The sequence below is a fragment of the Condylura cristata genome, unplaced genomic scaffold (genome assembly GCF_000260355.1).
Source record: "Condylura cristata isolate star-nosed mole 26May11 unplaced genomic scaffold, ConCri1.0 scaffold00023, whole genome shotgun sequence".
Taxonomy (NCBI): Eukaryota; Metazoa; Chordata; class Mammalia; order Eulipotyphla; family Talpidae; genus Condylura; species Condylura cristata.
The window spans coordinates 11569362-11591879 of record NW_004567124.1 but is presented as its reverse complement, the minus strand read 5'-3'; the positions used below and the strand labels follow the sequence as shown (position 1 = coordinate 11591879).

The 22518-nt window shown below is 34.7% G+C and overlaps 1 protein-coding gene across 1 annotated transcript; it reads right to left on the bottom strand.

Annotated features, from left to right (window-relative positions):
• Positions 1–707: 707 nt before the first annotated feature.
• Positions 708–22208, bottom strand: BNIP2 (BCL2/adenovirus E1B 19kDa interacting protein 2). The gene is made up of 10 exons (XM_004687728.2): positions 21949–22208; positions 16451–16557; positions 15398–15465; positions 14759–14935; positions 12941–13117; positions 11241–11343; positions 10119–10250; positions 8413–8499; positions 8201–8299; positions 708–5140 (listed from the first exon to the last, which is right to left on the bottom strand). Exons 2-10 carry the CDS (start codon positions 16498–16500, stop codon positions 5089–5091), a joined length of 945 nt encoding a protein of 314 aa, XP_004687785.1. The 5' UTR covers positions 16501–16557; positions 21949–22208; the 3' UTR covers positions 708–5088.
• Between the last annotated feature and the right edge of the window lie 310 nt (positions 22209–22518).

Sequence of the window (22518 nt, the reverse complement as noted above, 5' to 3'; positions counted from 1 at the left end):
CAGTCACATTTTACGCCAAGGCATATTCAGTGCAGTACTGTTGAGGACTCCCTCCCACCCACTCAATAAAGACAAATTCTTTTAAGATTATAAACAGGCATTTCTTTACCATTCAAAACAGGGCCGCAGTTCATTCAATTCAGCAAGTTTTCAGTTTGTGATTCATGAAGAAGTCTAATTTGGGGGAATATGCATTTAAAATTTCTTATGCAAAATAAGTACTTCAAATTTACATAAACCCAACGGTAATCTAACTGGACTAAAGGCAGCTGTGTAGAGCTGTCTGTTATTAAGTTGCTGAACAGTGATTAAGGAGTAAATGTCAAAACTCATGCAATCAACTGGAATTCAGAACCGGCCTATAAGACAAGTTCTCATTTATGCCATGTTTTTAGCCACTCATTAAACGGGTTTCACTCTCGGGTTCACCACTAACTACAGTAATTCTAGAGCAGGGAACACAAAATACCTCATTGTCTAAAATTAAATGGGAATGTATGCACTCTTCCCCTCCTTTGAGAATAGCAAGTAGAACCAGACAACACTATAGAACTGAAACCATGGGAAAGGTTTACAAGATAACTCAGTTAAAAACTATTAGCTGCATAATGAAAGAAAAAAATGATAAATCCCCCCAGGGGATGCTGAATTTTCCAAGAATATATCACACCAGGAAGGAAAAAAAGAAAAATGTGATGAGTCAAAAGCACACTTTCCAATTCATTTATTTAAATTCATCAATGTTGCAAAAATACCAGTGCAACAAATCAGGACATAAGTTACTGTATTCCTAACAAGTCAAATATTACCTCTCCTTAGTAAATCAAGATACACCCTAGTTTTTCTTACAGGGACCACATCAACATCTTGTACAGTATTCATCAGAATTGAATTTCTCACACTATAAATGACAGCACTAGGATAGGCAATTTCATTGGAATAGAAAAATGACCAGAGTATATTAATTTCACCTAAGTGGCAGCATGTGAAATTATGGTAAGAGATGTATTTTTGAAATATAATCAAAGTGCATTAGCGTCTAATAAACTCCGAACTGTGTTCTATGTGCATAAGGGCTATGCAATTAGTGACCCTGAATACCACCAATATTACCTAGGTTTCTGTAAATCATTTAAAGGGCATATTAGAATATCCATATACAAAAAAATGCAGTGGAATAGCTAATATTGTTGTCCAAGTTCCTCAACAGCCACAGTGAATGTGACCACGCATAAAAATTTTTGGATCTAGTTTTTAACCTTTTGTAAACAGTCTTAATATTCAGACAGCTATCTGAGGCAAACAACTTAATTCTTTACTAATTTGAAAGTACTAAACCCTTAATTTTCATCACTTGAGTTATTACAAGCTTTATGTGAACTTTTCATGTTATTTATTTAGCTCTTAAAAGTGAAAGAAATTAAGTAATCTATGATAATTACAAGGCAGTAGTTCTTTCAAATTTGAGTTCATTTCTTCCTGTTCAACTTAATCACCTTATTTTCAATTACAATTTAGAATTTTAAAGAAAAGTTACATTACTGGGATTCATCATTGATCTGACTCTAATTCGCATAGAATCCTGGGATAGGAAAGTGGGGATAAAAAAGTTCCTTAAGTAATTCTTTTGTACTGCTTAAAACAGTGAGAAGACAAACTCTCACTTCACTTACCAGCTAATCTTTCCATGCAAGTCTAAGTTCTCGACTTTTCTCCCAGCAATTCAAACAATTCCTGTTCTCTATGACAAGATAAACCCTAACAGAATAGTTGATGTAATTTACATTAATTCCTTGAAGATACCTCATTTTTTTTCTGAGATTTATGATCCACTTCTCAAGTAGCTGCGTAAATTATGATGAACACAAAACAGAATAGGGTAGCAATTTCCAGTTTTGGCCTGTTTCCTCAACTTTATGACAGTAAAGTTAGCAATTTTGCACATGCAGTATGGAAAAAGGGTGAAGCACCTGTCACTTTCCAGATAATCTCACAAGCTAGTTAACAAACTGACCTATTTGATAAATCCTAATGCTAATTTATCTATCAAATGAGGAATCCTAAAAGCCACTTCAGCATTAGGTCAAACACCACCAAATTCCCTGAGCACTCACATAAAAAGTCAAACAGTAATGCTAAATGGTTATTTGGAAGGTTTCTACCAAAGCAGATCCTTTAATTTCTGGAACTGCAGCTGAAACAATTCTAGCTATCAACCTAACTTGTCAATCAGCAAATTTCAGCATTCAGTGAAGTTACTACATAGTGATGTCATTTTGGAAGTTTCTACATAGTGATGTCATTTTGGAAGTCTACAGTAATGTTTATGAATCACGAAATACGAGAAATAACTTGGTCTTAAACTTTAAACTGGGCGTTATAATTGCTGACCCTCTGTTCAAACTTGCTTCAGTATAAAGACACAAAGCAGAGAAAATATGTACCTTCATTATAGGTTACTATCAGTCTTTATCCGCCCCCCTCTTTAATCCTCAGTCACACATTGTCTGGGTAGCCTGCAGGTTTTCCTGCTGGATACAAAAAATGGTACACCCAACTTCCCTGGTAGGGAACACATTCAACAGCATCTTAGATAACAGGTAAGTCTATATATGTCTTTGTTTTCCGTCTCTTTCTTGTTTCGTCATCTTCCATTCCAACTACCCTCTAGGCCCTACTTAGATTCATGTTTACTAACCTTCTTTTCCTTCCCGTTTGCCCCAGTTAAAAACTAATAGCCTAAACGGTGGGGTCACTGTAACATCTTTCCCTGATAAGCCTTAGTGGTATGACCAAGCAGAACACAATCAAATTATTTTATACAAAAGACTTAACAGTCATGAAAAGCCTAAATGTAACAAAAAATATTGACAGAAGCATCAAATTAAACTTAATAAATGCTTTTCCTCTAGTCTAGTAGATAAGTCTTACAGTTATGAAACATGGGACATGTCCTTTTACCAGATTCCATGAAGGTGTAAGTTAGTACAGGTGTCCTTTTAATCCAGTGACTCACAGCACGTTCCTTTTATTATAACCAAATTCTGATTGTTACCTCAGAATTTTAATGTTCCAAGAGAAAACAGGCTATTTCTACTTTAAAAAGTTATTTAGTAAAAAGCACCACTTCTGCAACAGGTTGCAGCTGTAATTTGAACTAAGCCTGCAAAGTAAAAGTCAATAAATACAATAAGCACTTAAGTTATTCTTTGTATTTTTTAAGCTGAAGAACTGGGTACTTCACCTGGAGGAAAACCATTTACGAAGCTATGACCACTTTTAGTGAGATAATGACTATGTGAGAAACTATCAGACTATCTTCCAAAGCATCCTACAAATACAGAATCTAATCACACTAAATTCAATGATCCTGTTTCTAATCCTCATATGTAAATTAAAAAAGAATGCCTAAGTTGTTATTGTTAGTTTGCTTTTTCAACACAAAGTGTTTCTAAGCTTTGAGCAAGCAATAATGGTTATAGCTTTATTTGCTACAAATACTAGTTCAAGATCTGCCCACAGATGCTGGATCCAAGTCAGGTTACTGAGGAACAACTATCCTGAGAATTCTCCAGCATTTCCCATAATTGGACTTACATTAGCATGTCAAGTTTATGACGGAGGAAAATTCTCTTTTCTAATAGAACTTTATATAAAAATTGCACTGGTAAAAGCTACATGTTTTTAGTCTAAAGGAGAATAATCTTAAAAGTTTAGCTCTCATCCATTTCAATTTTGGTACCCTAGGGCACTTTTTTGTAAATTTTCTTTCAGGAGGTGCTGGAGTATGATATAACCCTTAAATCAGAAGGGTACTAAGATTATTAAATGTATAACAATAGTAGACCTCACTGTTGTTTCCAAATGATTTTTGTAGGTAATTAGGTCCTGTTCAGAATATAAGTACAATTTATTTCAATGTAGTCAGGGTACTTACTGAATTATAAAAAGGAGATTATATACTATTTGAAATGTGTCATCCAAAACAACATAATATAAAGATACTCTAAGACTTATAAAATTAGCTTAATTTACAATGTGATCAAAATGATTCAATAGGAAATGAGAAAACACACCATATCTAAGTCAAACACCTACCAATTTCAACTCACAGATATGGAAGTATTCTGGAAGTGCCACCTTGAGAGTGGCTTAAAAAGCAGCCGCTGTTTTCTACAGAAAAGTTGTGACAGTGAATAACTCATAACATTCTCCGAATACTATACTGTACTCATACAAATTCAGGGCAGCAATACCTGGACACATAGCTTACTTCACATTAGTGAACAAACCTTAGCATTTTTACAAGTTCTGATTTTTGGCCAGGAGATAAAATATCCCCACATATACATGAATATAAAACCCTAACTCTTGGCCTCTTAAATTCGCTAGTTCTAAAATGGCCTTTTTGACTTGTCTTTAAATTTAAAGAGAAAAGTGTATGCTGCACTTTTATTTGCACTTCTTAATTAAGAAATACATTAAGTGAGAAAGAAAGCTTAGGATGAACTAATGTACTTGAATTATGTACATGACCTTTGGGCATTCATGAGCGGCAGTTTAACTGTCCCTCACTTTATGGGCAACTTTATTTACTAAGTTACCCAGGAAATGTATTTAACCATTCACAAAAAAACAAAAATTCTAGCATGCACTGTACAAAATCATGGTCTTATTTTTACCTGCATATTCTTCTACAAGACAGGTATATTAAAAAATATTGCTCAAAAACATAAAAATATATATTATCTCTTTCCGTTACCATTTAGGCATATAAATATTTTACTGAAGAAGATGCATCATTCAATAAACAAATGCAAAATGGCTTTATATAAAGTGTGATTTTTTTCTAATTAGCAACATAAAACATAAATGATTATAATATAATTACCTTGTAAAGAGCTAAGTTCAAGAGATTTACAAACCAATACAGCAGTGAACAGTTTCTTATACAAAAGTCCAATAAGAAAGTCAAGTCAATTTTTTAACAGGTTACATAAAAATCAAAGTCAATAAATGCATTATAAATGCAAAAAACAGCACTGCATCATCAGCACATTCTTCAGTCTTGCTTGGAATAGATGCCACTTACTGTTCACTCTTCGGTTCGTCTTGTTTTCCATTAAGCTCTTGATCAACTCTGTTTAATTAAAAAGAATATAGGCCATTAAGACATGAGGAAATGAATAATTATCTTTCTAAAAATAATGACTGCTTTTAGCATTGAAAATTATTGTTAAAAACAAGCTTGGCAAAGAAGCATAGTAAAAAGGTTACCAAACATTTCCCCAACCAGGAAAGATAATTTTTAAAGGCAAGAGGATACTGGCAAGAATTTGGATTGCTCTTTCTTTATAAAATACATACTAATGCACATAAATTTTATTGAAAATTCAAATTAAAACAGGCACATCAAAATGCTGAATTATAGCTTGACTGGGGAAAAGACCTAAGTGGCAAAAGTGAAAGGAAAAACAACTCCCTCAGAAAATGGTTTTACTAACTGATTTTATTAACCGAAGTATTAAAATGCTATTACTGCTACCTATTAATCAATACTTTTAAAATTCAATGATAAATATGAAATCAGTTATTCAAGATTTATTGAGGTATTCAGAATTGAATGCATTTATTTACTTGATAAAAGTCATGAGAATGTAATCAAAAACATCTAGATGTATAGTAAAAATCTGAATGAATTAGCAGTAGGTTGCAAGAAATCATATAAAAATTCAGGTAAATCGAGATTCAAAATATATAATTACCAATTATAGACAACTCTTGGTATATTACATGAAAAAATGTTTCGTGCTTGTTTACATTATTATGATTATTACACCAATGATTATAGTCATCTGAACATTAGTGAATCAGCCAAATGAGCAACATTTTAAAATATTTTTTTATAAAGGTACATATTCTTGGTAAGGCATGCAATGTACACCTCATCTTCTCACCATCTGAAATATCTTCATGAACTAGTACTTTAAACTATGTTGAAACATTTTTAAAAATGGACGTACAGTAACTACATTTGCACTGAGTTATTGCAAAGCAACACCAAAAACATCTAAAACTGCTGTATTTCACTCAGTTTTGTATCCTCTTCTCAGTACTCAACAATAAGAGATTTCATCTTAAGAAGCTCACCCACATGTAGTCTCTCACTCTATTTTAAAAAATGTAAATATTATCATTTTCAAGGTAACAAAGAGTTCATTTTTTAGGGTTAAATAAACTGTACAAAAACCAAGTGCTGAAAGATATTTGTAATGTTTCTCATAAGATTTCATTTTAAAAGTTAAAAAAAAACCAGAAGTAGTTTGTTCAATAACATAAAAGCACACAGTTGTACATATTTTCTGATGCCTAAATTACTTTTTGACATGCAATTAAATATTATGAATTTTTTAAAGGCACAAAACAGCAAATTTCAACAAAGGCAATTCATTTGAAATTTATGAAGCAGCTGGCTTCAAACTATTCTACAATTACACAGTATGTTTTCATTTTCAGTCACTTCTCTGACAAACACCAATACCTAGAAAGGAATAAGACATTAGCAAGATCTAAAATCATTGTTCATGTCTCTATATTAAAATGTTTAAGACTTGTCAGGGGTCATATAGAAATGTAAAACTATCATGTGGTCAACTGAAATCTTGCTCATCAATAGTCAAAACGGGTATAAAATTAAGAATGTTCCAGTTGCACAGAATGGTCAAAATAATAACTACACATAAATTCCTCACCTTAACTCAGAAGACTGAATTAAACTGTTTTGTGATTTAGTCAGTATTTTCAAAATCCATTAACAAGCTAGATCCAAGTCCTACATATTTTTAAATTAGTATTTTAAACCTTGCCTTTCATCTCCTATGCAGATATTAATAAGTAATAGTTTGTTATGCTCAAAGCAGAAGTACTTAAAATTAAATTTAAGAGAAAACAGAGTGTTTACTATTAAATGGTACATTGAACTTTCATTTTATCACATGTAGAATTTGACTGGTTAGCAGGCCACTTAAGCAATACAAGGAAAAATCAATGTTGGTTAGCCAAAGAATACATGCATTGCAAATATAATCATTAACCCCAGGGAAATAAATTGATTCCTCAAAAAAGTATATAAATATTTCAAAAGCACAAGTTAGAAATTTTAAAAAATGATGAACCAAATAAAATCTTAAAAGCGACTGGTTTTTCAACAGTGTCCTTATTAATTTCTCCAGTTTTACCATTTACTATACTAAAAAGGAGGGGAGAGACTATGGCTTTTAATTTTTAATTGGCATTATATATAGTGTTAAATTAGGTCATTTCAAGCTGTATTCAGCACCAGGAACTTATAATTACCCTGTGGTCTGGGTTATTTTAATATTTACAAATGCAATTATCTTTGTCTATGAGCTAACCAACGAGTAAGGAAGAGTTAGTCTGTGCAGTGCAAATGGACTAGTCTAGATGCAACCCAGTCAAGGTGTGCATATACCTTTTTTGTTTCTTTTTAAACTTTTCTTCTTCATACCTTGGTAAGGAAGAGTTATTTCAGTAAATATACATGTTACGAAGATGCACAAAAACTCAAAAAAAGGCACTAAAAATGTAATTTATAAGCACAATCAAAAATATTTAATACACTATAAATTCAAACTGATTTCAAAAATCTGGTTTTTACACATTAAGCAGACTTAAACCTCAGATTAACAGAACAAAGAATTTTCTTTCTATGCTGTAGAACTGTGATGTTCAATTATGTATGTTAACAGTCCTCTACGAAATCCTTTTAAAAGATGAAAGTAGATAATTTGGTAAATAAAACAAATTCCCGCCACTGGAAAGTATTACAATTAGACTAATAAAAATGAAACTTCTTTACTAATACAATTATTCAAAGCAATGAGAAGCTTACTTGGATGTGGAGAGCAGATGTTCAAGTCTGGAGACTGTTCTTTAGGACTTATCAATCAGAAGAGCTTATCAAACTATAACCGTACTTAAAAAATATGAATGAAATAATTCCTCCTATTTCTTCAACTGCTATGGTATTATTGACTTAGGGGGAAAGTATTAGAAAATCTTGTTCTTTGTTACAAAATAATTGTAATACATGAAAGGAGAACGAATGAGCATTGAAAAAATTTACCTTTTGCACAGCAAAATACAAAGACCCAAGACAAAGAAATAAAACAAAACATACTGTTTTATGCATTCTGGTATGCCAACATACTCCATGGGGACAAGTTCCGCTAGTTCTGCCAAATTAAAGACGTATCTAATTTTTTGGCTGAATTTTGAGCTATGGAAGAAAATAAAAATAATTACCTCAACATTTCTGACCAACAGAAGTGACAAATTCATATAAGGAGTTTGTACTTTCGTTTTTAAAGTCTATGATGCTCAATAAATTACCTAATAAATGGTCTTGTGACAGCCAGAAGAGTTCTGATAAACCAAGAAGGATGCACGATGATTAGAGATTTTAGGTTTTTCCGTAACCTGGAGTTAAAAAATAATGAGACTTGGATTAGAAAAATATTTAGTTGTCCATGTACACAGCTGCTATCTTGATGTATCATTTTCCCTTTTGCATCTTTTGAGAGGTGAGCAACCATCACTACAAGGCATATAGAATCACTGGCTTGTGTGATTCTTCTTTCATGTTACTGCATTCAAAGCAAGAACAAAGAGCTTACAGGTCTTACTCAGTCTTCTGCATGAGATCCTGCAGTTCGATCTACTAGAAGACTCACAGACCATGAATACAGACTGGTAATAAATAAATGGCCAGTAGTCAGACAATATGAAAGTAAAGGGGCTACAAGAAACAGTAAAATGAGAATGTAAAGGAATACCCTTCAAGGTAATTTTCATTCAAAGTGTAGGTGTTTAACACTTGTCTTCATAGCTGTGTTTAAAACCTACATACAACAGCTAAGGTAATGTCAGTGACTAGTCGAAGGCAAAGAAATGTGGATGGAGAAGGCATTGGAAGAGAGCTAAATTCCAGGGATCCTCCTTAATCTGGCTCTAATGTAAACCTGGCTTTATTTCTCAAGAAAATAAACAAAAATTTGAAAACTTTAAATTCTAAAGCTAGAGGACAGGACATCAATAAGTATGTGCAATTAGATTTATACAAAAAGTGATTTGTAAACGCCCCATCCAAGCATTCTCATTTAGCTGTAATATCCTTAAAGAAAAGGAAACACACTGGTGAATTCTGATGGTCTCTCCTACTTCTATGAGATGTACATAACTTCATTTGGCTAGGTTTATGTCCACAGAATAGCCTAATATTAAATGTCTTCTAGCATACATTCCCTGGTCTTGAGGACTCTTGTCAACCAGGGTGGAGGTCAATACTGAACGTGGAAATAAAAAAGCTTTCATTTTTCAGGATTGAGGGAAAAAGTGAACCAATTTCTTTAATAGATGATAGGCTCTGTGCAGCTATGAAAGTGGGAGTAGAAAATTGCCACACGAACAAACAACTCTTATTTTTATGGAATCCAAAATTTTGATTAAACATTAAAGGAATTACAGGCATTATCCTAAGTCCTCTTAAAACAGCAAAATTAAAAAATGACGTTTTATCATGAATATTTCACACATAAAGTGATAATTAAGGATAAAAAAATCACAACTAGTCAATGTTCTCTTTAAGTATGAAGAAAAGCCTATTAATGGGTCTCAATTTATTGAAATAGTTTTAACTGGCTATGGAAAAATCAGTTTCTTCCATTGTGTAGATGACTAATTCTTTCCCAGAAAAATACAATCCTAGAGCTCACTGCAAAGAATTATTATAGCTAAACAAGCATCTTAAAAACATAAAAATAAAAAAATACAGATTAAGAAAAATATGAACAGAAAGTTCACCTCTCCCCAAAAAGTATATTATATTGTTCATTGTGAAATAAGTAAGAAATAAAAAGCCACTGAATGTTTATTTTGGGAAATTCTTAACAAGAGATCAAAACTGATTTCTTTAAAGATATTTTAAAAATTTTGAAAAAATACAAACTTGCTACAAAATTAATATAGCAGGAAATAGATACATCAATCTTTAAATGGCAACAGTAAAAAAATTTAATAACTCCAAGTTGTACTTATACCTTCTATCAATTTGCTGATAGCATTTCCTGAGCCATCCCAGACTGGGCATTTTTCTTCTAGTTGTTGCACCATTTAAATAAACTATCATGTAGTTTTCTGCTACTAACAGCTCCAAAGTGCCAATAACATACCTGTAAAAATTAGGTTTAAGTCTTAAAACATTGTTTTGCAGAACCAAATGAGGTCCTTCAAAACACACAAAACTAGCAAAGACATTAAAAGTTAAATGTTAAAGTTATTATTGTTTAAAAAAGAAGAGTTATGGCCCTCCCTGGTGTCGCAAAGAGTTATAGTGCAGCACTGCAAGCTAGCTGCAGCTGCTTCACTGCGTGTTCTATCCCAGCTATAGAGGTGACCACATGGCCTGGCAGACCTCTCCTGTCTTGTCCAATGCTCCCTTCAGCAGTGTGCTTCGTCGATCCATCTGTTCTACCCCCAACTCTGTCTCTGGTGGGATCCTCTCACCACCCCTGAACCTCCGGCCTGCACCCCAGTTCTGTATGCATAAATAAAACCTTTTAAAAAAAAAAGAAGAGTTCTTATCTTCAGAAATGCACAATGATATAGCTATAGATAAAATGACAGGCTGGGATTTGCTTCAAATTAAACAATGAGGAGGGGTAAAAACTGTGGGAATAAAGCATAAACTGGTAATTGTGGAAGTGAATGCTTAGTATACCAATATTCAGTATACTTTCTCTGCCTTTTTATGTTTGACATATTCCATAACCAAGTTTTAAAAAACTGCACTAACTTGAAAAATAGACTCTGGAAATAAAACAGAACTGAGTCAGCTTAGTTATATTTGGCTTCGGAGGAACTGGAGGTGGTAAATGTAATATCTATGTATGTCAGTGTTGTATTTTCTTTGAGGTGTCCTTAAATTAAAAAAAAAAAAAAAAAAGAAGTTGGAACAGATAATTTGAAACATATAATTTGAAATCTCTTCCAGTTTTAAAATGACTTGTCTTTTGAGTCAAAACAATTTCACAATGCGAAATAAAAATTTAAAAAACCAGAACTAAGATATTTATTAATTTTCACCCAACTAAAGGTTACTTCCTTAAACTGGGATTTAATTCTTCATACTCTGCCAAACATCTTTGTGATGATCTACTCACTTAAAGAGATTGTCCATCAGGTACCTATAGTTAGGTTGACCACTTTCAGGCATAAAACAGACAGCAAACACAACAATGGCATTTAATCCATCCCCATAATATCCTGAAAAAGAAACCAAAGATAAAATCAGTAGCATGATTTTTACTCTCAAGACTATTAAGAGTACATCTGTATGGCCGACATATTACAGTGGTTTACTAAATTTATGAATCAAAAAGCATGTTTTTTCTTATCTCATAGTTTCTCCCTTCTTAAACCCCTCTTCTCAGAAAGAGAACAAGTAAGGGCAGTTATAAAAACCACAATCAGTTAAATGAGCATAATCACAAAGCCAGTATTACTTTAGTACATAAACAAAGTGATAATAATTTAAGAAGACAACACAACATCCACAATAGAACTGTATGCAACTTATGACTAAAAAGTCATTAAAAGTTCAATAATATCTAGCACCCTGTAAAAAGATGACATCTCTGACACAATTCTAACAAGATAAACAGGGCTAAAATGTTTATATTTCACCGATAATGTCTACGTATTAAGCTGTATCCACAAATATTTCTGTTTTAACTTTGCTTTCTATTGTTTATAAACCTGCATTGAAAAGATTGAACATTTCAAGTACTTTAGAATCTTCACAACCTTTTTAATCCCTTAGTGATCAAACATATTGTGATAATTCAGTAGAACTAAGTGGCCTTATTGTTCTCCCTAAGAAAAATAAAGTATTATTTCAGAAAGATACTAGGTTCAAACCACGAAGCCAGGCTGTACATCTGAGTAAGACTAAATTAGGCAGAATAATGTTAACTGCAAATACTCAAATGACTTGCTTTCAGACCAATGAAGACTATAGAAATAAGCAGGGCAATGCATTTGACAGAAAGCAAATGAAGTGTAAACAACTCTGTGTGAAAAACCAATCTGCTAGACCTATGTGGCCCTCTGTTCCTGCACTAGAATTCCAGGTAACAAATACAGGCTACACATAGTTAAGTTACATTTTGACTCTCACATTCTGATACCATTTACACAATGAGTAGGTAGACTTTATATATAGGCACGGTCACACTGATAAATTATACTTTACCTTCTTTGTTCGATTTAAAATTTTTTGAGAGCTGGGAAAAAGTTTTACATTTTGGTATACACCACAAGTATGCCAACTAGATATGCCATAAACTGTAGAACCAACTAGTTCTCTATGTTGTGGTAAAGCGAAATGATTTTTTTCATGGTAAAGTAAATTAAGAGTCATCATTTTAAAAAGTCAGGTTTTACTTTATAGCAACAAAGACCTGTGTAAGAATTTAAACTGAACAGTAATAGCCCAAACTGGGGGGAAATGCACATGTCCACACAAAGGAGGATGGATAAGTAAACCGTTGATTATTCATGCAATGCAACATCACTCTGCAGTGAAAAAGGATTATAGCAGTTCACTGTATGTAAGTTATAAAAAGATAAAAAGGGGAGTAAGTCCTAGTTTGGGGGGAGGAAGGGAGACAAGTTTTCACTCTTATCTTTTCTTACTGCATGCATGTACTCAGCTATTAAATATTGGGTTTATCCTTTTACTTCAAACCTGTATATTTAAAATTACATGATAAATATGTTTTAAAAATTATGTAATATCTAGGGGGAATTTTTGCAAGCATTTATACTTGCATTAATCAATCTCAACTATTTTAACTCTTACCTCCATGGCTAATAACTTTTTTATAAGGTTCAATTGCTTTCATATCAACCCTGTGGTCCTGTTCTCCAATTCTAAACATACGCCAGCGCCTTCCATCTTCTTTCTCTTCTGCTTCTGTGTATTCAGTAATTGAATCTTTCCTAATAACTTCAGTAGTTTTGGGTTTTGGAAGATCATCTGTCAAAATAAAAAGGTTTTTGAATCACAAATTGTTATTTATATATATAAATCAAATTACATGTTAACCACTTTACTATCTAATTAGATTGTTCAGAGAATTTTTCATTATACCTTTTGATGAACTTTAAATATTTTTTTCCATAATAGAAGGAAAAGTTTTGCTCTTGATATGTCACTATGTAGTGTTTTTGGAATCATGGTTCTTTAATTTTTTCTGTATTGCTTAATTTAGATAAGAATCGAATCACAGTACATGGTAAATACTTAAGTTCAGAAAGGATAATTCATACAGTCATCAAAATTTATAATGTCTTTCAATTTAATATTTTATTTATAATAACATAGCCCTTGACAGTTACGTCTATCGGTTACTTAAAGTAACTATCTGGGGGTCAATTGCTTTTGTTATTGAGCACAAAAAAATTTTCCCTAAACATTGTAATACCAGATAGAAAGTGGTTAACTAATCATTGATTATGTCTCATTTGATCAGTTTTATAAAGCAGAAATTTATATTTGAAGTATTCATGCAAAAGTCTATTGTAAATTAACATTAGCCAAAGCATAAGCACCAATGATTAGATGTAATTTATATTTCAAGACTGTATTTTAGCTTATTTTTAATGAAGAAATGATTTTCAAAACTTTAGTATCATAGTCCTTACCAAAAGATGGGGGGAGGGGGACCTACTGCATGTTAGTTGTTTGTTTCCAAGACAAAGCTGTTAACGGAAAATATCCTTCCAGGAAATGACTACAGCAGCATTAAAGAGAGACAAAACACATAGGCAGAAAACTATTTCAGTATCTTTATAAAATATTACTTATTACTGGACTGCTTACTGAACCAGTAAAACAGGGAAGGAAGTTAACAAAAGAATAGTGCATTCCAAGAATCCATACTCTTTACTGAAGCCCTGATACCTAGTACTAAATACTATTTTGAAGTAAAAATCATTTTAAAGATAGAATATATTATTACAACTATATAAAAATAGTTGTAGACACCACTATCTATTTAAAGGAAACATGTAAAGCAAAAGTCATGCCAACTCCATCGAATCCCAAATAACTAATAATAAAGGATAAGATTGGAGGTAAAGCATACACATTAATTCAAGCTGATCATTTACAAAGTACAGCACTATCAGGCAAAATTGAACTCAAAAGACAAAACAAAACAAAACTCCCTTCAGAACTCCTACAAATCCTTTTAGCACACTCACAGTTACATGTCTCTTCAAAGTTTTTTTTTTTTTCTTAGTGAATGGACTGAAAAGTCTATGCTGTAATTATCAAGTAGTAATTTGGAAGCAACCATGAAAAAAAAAAAAAAGACTTTTATAGCATTGGTGATTTAGGGGAAAAAATTAAGCTATTCACCCACCATAAATAGTTTTGAAAGCCACGACAATATCCAATGTTAGCAGAATTTCCTACCCTAGTAACAAATATATGAACTTCAGAAATAAGTCAATAAAATTCCTTAAAGCGCTGATCTTAGCTTAATCAAGTTTTAAGCTTCAATTATCCTAATTTTTCTAATATGAAAATGTCATTTGTGAAAAGTATGTGTATATACATATATATGACAAACATTCATAAAGAAAAGACAGATAAAAACAATGAAACGTTTACCTTCCCACTCAAATTCATTACTATTCTCTGATGGTGTGTCTAAGCCATCTAAGTCAATTTCCCCACTTTCATCCAACTCGTCTGATAACACGGAGCCATCACTAGGGTCCAGGGTCAGGCTAATGTCAGGAGCCATTAGTTTCTTTCTTACTTTATTTCCATTAACTTCTAGTGAGGCTGGATGGGTAAACAAAGTCAAAGAAATATTAGAATGGGTACTTAAATGCTAAAGTTGGATTAGAGAAAAAAGTTTATAATTTCATTCTTGAGAAAAACATTAACTGAACAGAATTCCAAAGTACCTATTTATAAACTTTGGATTTTGATTCCTATTGCTTTTACATAATGGCAAGATGACATCCTAGCAAGGTTGTCTTTTTGGAATAATAGAGGCAGATCTTATTATCTCTCACTACTAAAAATGAACTCTCACCCCTTTATTGCAGAAATGTTCAAAAACTAAGGGTAAATTTTTGGAAGTTATATTTCCAAAGCATTGCAAATGCTTTCCTTAACATTCAACTTATCTTTGGATCATCTATGATAGAACAAAAAGTGAGTATTTTTGTTTAAAATGTATTTAAAATAGAATCACTGAAATCAATCACTTCATTGAAAGTGAAAGTGTCAGGTTCTTACCAGGCTCGATCTCTGGTCCGGTCACAGCCAATATGTCAGCTTCAATACTATCATCTTCTGGTAAAGGTCTAGAAGACAAAGACATCCAAAATTTAAATCAAATTTAACTCCGAAAATTTAAAAAAAAAAAAAAATTTTCCCCAAAGTTTAAAGAGCTATTAAAAATACTTTCTAGAAAAAACTAGATGGAAGATGGATAAAGCAGTATTTCTTAAGCTTTAGTAATTTACAAACCATTTTTAAGGAAAAAAAATGTATACTGTCAGAGATGACTTCCATATTAACAATATAAAAAGTAGTATAAATTCCTTATGTAACTGCTCTTAAATATAACTGTAAATGAGAAACCTAGCAGATACATGTTATTCAAAGACATAAATTTAATGTGATGTATGATGGACCTTACATTAGGAATAAGGTGATGGTGGTTACAATTCTTCTGAGTTCAACATTTCTATATTTCTATAACATCACGTGCCAGGTAATGACTCAGACCTTCCCCAGCTGTCCATATTCCAAATGTTAAGGGAACTTATTGGGTGCAATGGGATGTACTTCTGACCACAATGCCATAGAAGCATCATTTAAGTACACTTTTCCTGTTAACCCAACTGGTACCAATACAATTGTAAACACACATACATATGTGTTAAGGCAGTTGGCGATCAGGTCTAGAAAACCCTTGCTTATTTCTTCCCCTTAAAATAAAAACAAAATATTCAAAAATTTTTACAGATAAAGACCCCACCTCACCCACTCTCTTAGGAATCCCACAGACCCCAGGTTAAGAAAAAAAAAAATGTACCAACATTTTTTATAACAGCAAAAAGATATTTAAAGTTTAAAACAAATAGAAGACCATATATTTTGGCTGGAAAGTAAGATGTAAGAGAATTGATATAATTGTTGGAAAGTTACTTTCATTTCCTAGTATCAAATGAACACCTTACAATATACTTTTCTTGAAGAAGCCAATATTCATTTTGGAAATGACTTAGTAAAGAAATTTTAAAGTTTTGTTCTAAATTTATTTTCATTTAAATTATTACTCACATTGGAAAATCTTCATCTTGCCATTCTTCTTTAAGTTCCACACCTTCCATCCTCAGTTTGGACTCAATGTCAACTGCAAACTCCTGGTAATCCAGAGAGCCAAAGTCCTGTGAAGAGAGAAAAATGTTTAATTTATAAATAAAAATTTATTTTCCACTTTACTTCTCATTTCTTAGTTCATACTTCCACCCTGGTAACCATATATAGTTTCAACAGTACAATTACTGAGCTACTCAAAGGCTGTCCAGTAAATGAATCATGCTACATTTTGATTTGCTACATATCCATACCAAGCTCTTCTCACAAAGTTCAACGTAAGTTTTCAAGCATTGAAGTTGAATAAATTTATTCATGCAACTATATTTTAACTTAGGCCATAATTTTTAGTTTTCCCAAAGGAGGTTATGAGTATCAATATCTGTGTTTAGTAGGAGACTGGTTTGGATGATGAAGAAATATAGATCAAATATACTATCTAAAAAGTCATGAAGATCAGGTCAACAAAGTAACAAAAACTGTAACTAAGTGGCAACAGGTACACAAATGGAGTTTTTAGTTCACTTACACGAGAATTAAAAAAAAAGTAGTAAAACATAAATAAGGGATAGAAAGTAACACTAAATTCAGTAGTAGCAGTAGTAAAAAGAAAAGTAAAAGTAGTTCATACCCTTGGAAGAAGAAAGAGGGTGGAGTGAGGATTATGTTTTCCATAATCCTTCTAAAGTATCTATATGACCTTTAAAACTATGTATGTGTAACTTAAAACGGTGTCAGTCATCCACACTCACCCCCCAAAATCCTCTACATAAAGACATGGTCAGTGTTTCATGGTGATCTGATTTGCTACAGCATTACAATACTCAAAAGGATGTGCAAAGTGGTTCAGAAAAATAATTATGCTCCAGAACAAAAATAAAATTACATTGGAAATTATCTTAAGGGTTACATTCCATATAGTAAATAAACTAAACTAAACTAAACTCATATTTCTGCCAAGAATTCAAAGGCTCTCTTGCCAGTTTAAATTCTTATTTACGCTCAAGGGAAAGTTCCAAACATTCTCAAAAGATTTAAATTTTTGAGCACCCACTTGTTAGCACAGAAATAAAAGCAAATGCTATCTTCACTAACATATTTGCTGGGAAAAAACAATAAATTTATGCATGAAACACATCATTTTTACTCTAGGAAAATGAGCCAGGCAATTTAAAAAGATTAATGAAAAAGACACTTACATACATTTGACTTACTTAGCATTTTCTAATACATAACCTACACTATAATTAATGCACGTCTTCAACAATCATTTTATAAACTCTTTTCCTCTGACAGTTGTTTTTCTAAAGAGGAATTTAAACAAGGAAGAGATATATACCTTACTAGACAATGTCATCAGTTTAGAACACAGAACTTGTAGAAAAGACCCCAAAATAACAGACAGGCCTAAATAATACTTAGTACAGTCTTCTACTAAAAGTTAAAAACTGATATTCTCTTCAAAATTTTTAATTCACTGGTACCTCTTAACTGTTTCTCAAGACTTTGATATTCTAAGTGAACTAAATATATTTTCCTAAATTCAACAACCAAAAGTTTTCCATGATTTTGTCTTACATTTTTACTGAGTATTGGAAAAATACCAGGATGTTCTGTATGTCTCAAATATCCCACATACTCAGAAAAATATGTAATATTTCAAAAATATAAGTAGTGACCACACAACGCCTGACATGTAATAAGTACCACTATTAAAGGAAAAAGTTAAATGATACAGAATTGTAAGGTATGACACAGGTAGCAAACCTTAAAGGTTTTTTTATTCTTTTAGGCTTATTGGTCTTATTGAACTATGCAAACAGGCTTCCTGTTATGCTTTAGCTTTCAAAAAATGTAACAAAAATAGGCCTCTCTGGTGGCAGGGGTTTAAGCACAGCACTAAAAAGCTAAAGCCAGCTAAAAAAAGGTAACAAAACTATTTGGAGCAACTAACATGCAACCTACAGAGATGTAAGTATATGTATCTTGTGAAATGCTAGAAGACAAACCACATCTTTTAGCTGCTTTACCACTTGAACAAGTCTATTACTCAGAGAAGTGCCTATCAGGGGCCTTCCCTGGTTGCGCAAGTACAGCACGATGAAGCTAGCTGCAGCCACTTCAGCACGAGTTCGATCCCCAGCCAGGAAGGTGACCCATATGGCACAACAGACCTCTTCTGTCTCTCCACTGCTTCCCTCACCAGTGTATTTCAGTAAATCGGCCTGTTCTGCTCCCCACTATCTCTGGTGACTCCTCTCAGCCCCTGTACCTCTGGCCTGTACCCCAGTCTTGTATACATAAAGGAATCTTAAATTTAAAAAAAAGTGCCTGTTAACAGAAAATTCAAATCCTTCCGTTGCCAGCCCATTCAATTTTTATTTTAATATATTTTGAATTATGTGATGTCAATGCATCACAGCATATGGACATGGGTACTAGTTTGAGGATAACTAAGCTAGTTTAACAGAACTTTAGAGAAGAGATACAGATTCATGAACATTTAATGAAGAATTTTCAGGGAAAATTCAGGCAGATAAACAGTATAAACTGAGAGAGTGCTGTTCTTGGAAACACTTATCATCAGCAGCTTTAAGAACAGGAACAAACAAGAAAGGAGCAACATAAGCACAAATACTGAAGGAAATCAGGCTATTGCTGATTCACAGGTTAACTGTGGTTGATTCCCACTTTTTGTCCAGATTTTGGAACTTAGAATGGGGAAATAACACTTTAAGATGCTATTTGTTAAGTTAACTTAATGAAGCAGGAATAACTTGATTTCTCAACCAACTTGTAGTAGAGATAACACATCTGTACTTAGGTCCATTATCATTGTGGGTGGTAAGAACAACTCCAAAATAGTCCCTGATCTCAGTGTAAGGCAATAAAGGATTTTTTTCCTGGAAACTTCAGAAGGGAGCTGGGGTAGTAAATACAATCAAAAAAGAAGAAAGGTCCCCCCCCCTCCCATTCAGCTTAACTATAACAAGAAAAAATTAAATCTAAGTCAAATTTAAGGTGTCTTAATTATAACTTTTAATTTTATACGGCAACTTTACTATTCTGTAGTTAACACTGCTGCTGGAATAAGGTGCTAGTAATCACTATCTATGCTGAGGTTAATTACAGCAGGTAGAAGGAAATGTTCAGGCAAGCATTTCACTCCCCCATTTAAAGCAAAGAAATTCATTCTAAAGTATGCTTTTTCCTGAAGTTGGCAACTTTGTTAGCACTACAGGAAAATACCTTAGCCCAGCCTAAGTATCACCAAACACCCCTGGAAAAATCCTTATGCCTGCTTGTCATTGCTTCCTTGAGTACAGTCATGTCAGTTACTAAGAATGAGATGAAACAGCATCAGAAACCTTAACACAAAATTCAAAGAAAAACTATACAGGTGGCAGCTTTTCTCAAATATGTCAAAATATAGCAAAGAATAAATTATATAAAAGGTTCATTAAATTGTCACTAAGAACATACTGGAGATGCTCTGTCATTTAAAGAGTGACGTCTACTGGGGGCCCTCCCTGGTGGCGCAGCAGGTTAAAGCACAGCACTAAGAAGGGAAAGCCACTTCAGGCATGAGTTCCATCGCTGCTGCACAGGCGATCCACATGGCCGACAGACCTCTCCTGACCCGACCGCTGCTCCCTCAGCAGTGTACTTCGTAGACCTGCCTGTTCTGCTCTTCACTCTGACTCTGGTGAATCCTCTCACTGCACCTGCACCTCTGGCCTGTACCCCAGTTCTGTATAAGTAAATAAGTAAATCTTAAAAAAAAAAAAAAAAGTGACGTCTACTAAATGATATCTAACACTTCCTTGTGGAACTACAAATATTACTTGTAATATGAAGTAATTTTGGACTATTACTATGATCAATCATACTAGTATTCTGCTTTATATAAGGTAAGCTTAACAAGACATTAAGTCAACCAAAGTTAACTTAATGGATCTGGGTAGCTCTCCCTGCAGGTGCCTCTCCATTACTTAATTTGAAAAAAAAAAAAAATTGAATCAGGCTATACAAACTTCCTTTCTTATGTGCCAATCTCACTCACAAGCCCTATCTGTTCAGATAAAATGAACAGAATCACCTTCCCCAAAGAGTGTTTTTCACATTTATTAACCACCTGTATATTCACCATCTTTATGTTTCAACCAGCAATTTTGTGATATATAAAACACTGGTGTTATTATCCGACTTTATCTGAGTCCAATGGCACCACATTTTGGGACCCAGACCTAACTGTTTCTAAAACAGCACACTATCTTCAGTTTATTAGCAACCGGGTACAGAATAAGCCTATAATGCCAGATTTGGTTACACAAAGGTACTGCAATGTCCACACTACTGTAAAACTTTCAATAGCACTTAAAGTGATCTCGTTCAAGTCCCATGATTGCAGAAGTGGGCCCTTCCTTTTCCCTGTCTAAACTCAAAGGATGATGCTGCAACAGAGATTATGAAGACCAAGACTAATTTAAACAAAATGTAAAATGACAATTAAACAGTTGTGTAAGATCATCAAGAAATTTCTCCGGTGGGGTAATTAAATCGAGTAGCCAGCTATATATAGTTTTGAAGAAACTTACTTTCACAAATTGCAAAAATTCTCATAAAATATTAGAGAAAAAACACGAGCAATTATTATTTTTTAAAGTTACTAAGTTAATCAGTAGGGTTGAGATCCTAATCCAAGAAAAGACGATGATTGAAAAAAAAAAATCTCTAAAACGAAGTGATCTCGTTCCAACTTATTGTACGGAAGGCACTATGACTCCCTAGATGACCAGGGCCAAAGCTTCTCCAGGTCCCACAACGGGCAATCAAGAGAAAATTCAAAGCACCCTAACAGACCACTCCATAATTCTGACTTACAGACACCGAGCGAATGATGGCGACAGTGGCATTAACTGCACCCAGGAAACCCAAACCACTTTTGCCAGGTATCTCAGCAAAAACAGTGTGTGATTCCTCGCAGGAACTAGGCCTTTCGCGCAGGAAGGTCTGTTAAATGCAGATTACAAAGGCGGCTTCCGCGTCTATTCCCCGAGGGCAGAGGCACATCACAAGTCCAAGTTTCTTTGTTCTGCAGCAGGACGGACGCTGGTCATAAATACCGGATCGGTCAGACACCGCACCCAGACAGGGTGTGGGGAGGGGGCGAGAAAGGCACAGGTTTTCCGTGCAAGCACAACGGCCACGAACGGAAAAGGGGTGGCGGCGGTGGGGCGGAGGCGCCAGGGATGGCAAAGAGGAGCCGAGCCAAGGGCGGGGGCCTAGTCCGGGCGGGGATCCGGGAAGTACCTCCGGGCTGGCTCAATGGCGCCCGCGACAACGGAGCACCCAGCCGGCTTCCCCGGCCGGCCGCCGGTGGCCGCGCCCCTCACAGCCCGCCCGCAGGCCCGTCCCCAACCCATAGAAGCGGTGCCCAGCCTTCTCACAGCCGCACTCACCCCGGAGGAAGCCTTGGCTCCCTCGTCTCCTTCGCCCCTCCAGGCCGGCGACGTGGGGCTGACGGCCAGGTCGCAGAAGACGGCGCCGAGCGGAGCCCGCTCCCCTCGGACGGCGGTGGAGACCCGGGCCCAGTTCCTTAGCCACAGCTGTAGCGGTGGCGGCGTCGGCGGCGGCACCTGACCCGGACGCAGAGCGCGACGCCGGCGGAAGTGACAACATCCAGACCTTTCCCAGGCGCGGCAACCGGGGAGGCGGAGGCTGGCGGGCTGGAAGACACGGAATCCTTCCCAGCAGCCTCAGTCGCCGCGCACCTTCACCGCGCATGCGCCCCGCGGCGGCCCTGCCTTCCCCTGGTCGGCGCGTCACGTGCTCGCCACCCCGCGGCGCCGGGCGTTGACTGGCGCGTCCTCGCCGTTTCCTCTCGCTTGGGACGCGGCTTTAGAGTGTTTCTGTACTTTCTGTTGGCTTTGTTGATCGCTACAGTAGTTGTGTGTTATAAAATGGAGGAAATGAATGGAGGAACACTCTCCGAGACCTCATTTGAGGAGACCAGGAGCTGGAGTTTTCGA

Coding starts and splice junctions, on each gene's coding strand:
- BNIP2 (XM_004687728.2), bottom strand. CDS start 16,500: ATGGAAGGTGTGGAACTTAAAGAAGAATGGCAAGATGAAGATTTTCCA. Junction 11,344..12,940: donor AAAAGTTATTAGCCATGGAG/GTAAGAGTTAAA, acceptor TTTCTTTTTCAG/GATATTATGGGGATGGATTA. Junction 8,500..10,118: donor TATCAGCAAATTGATAGAAG/GTATAAGTACAA, acceptor TTTTAACTCCAG/GTTACGGAAAAACCTAAAAT.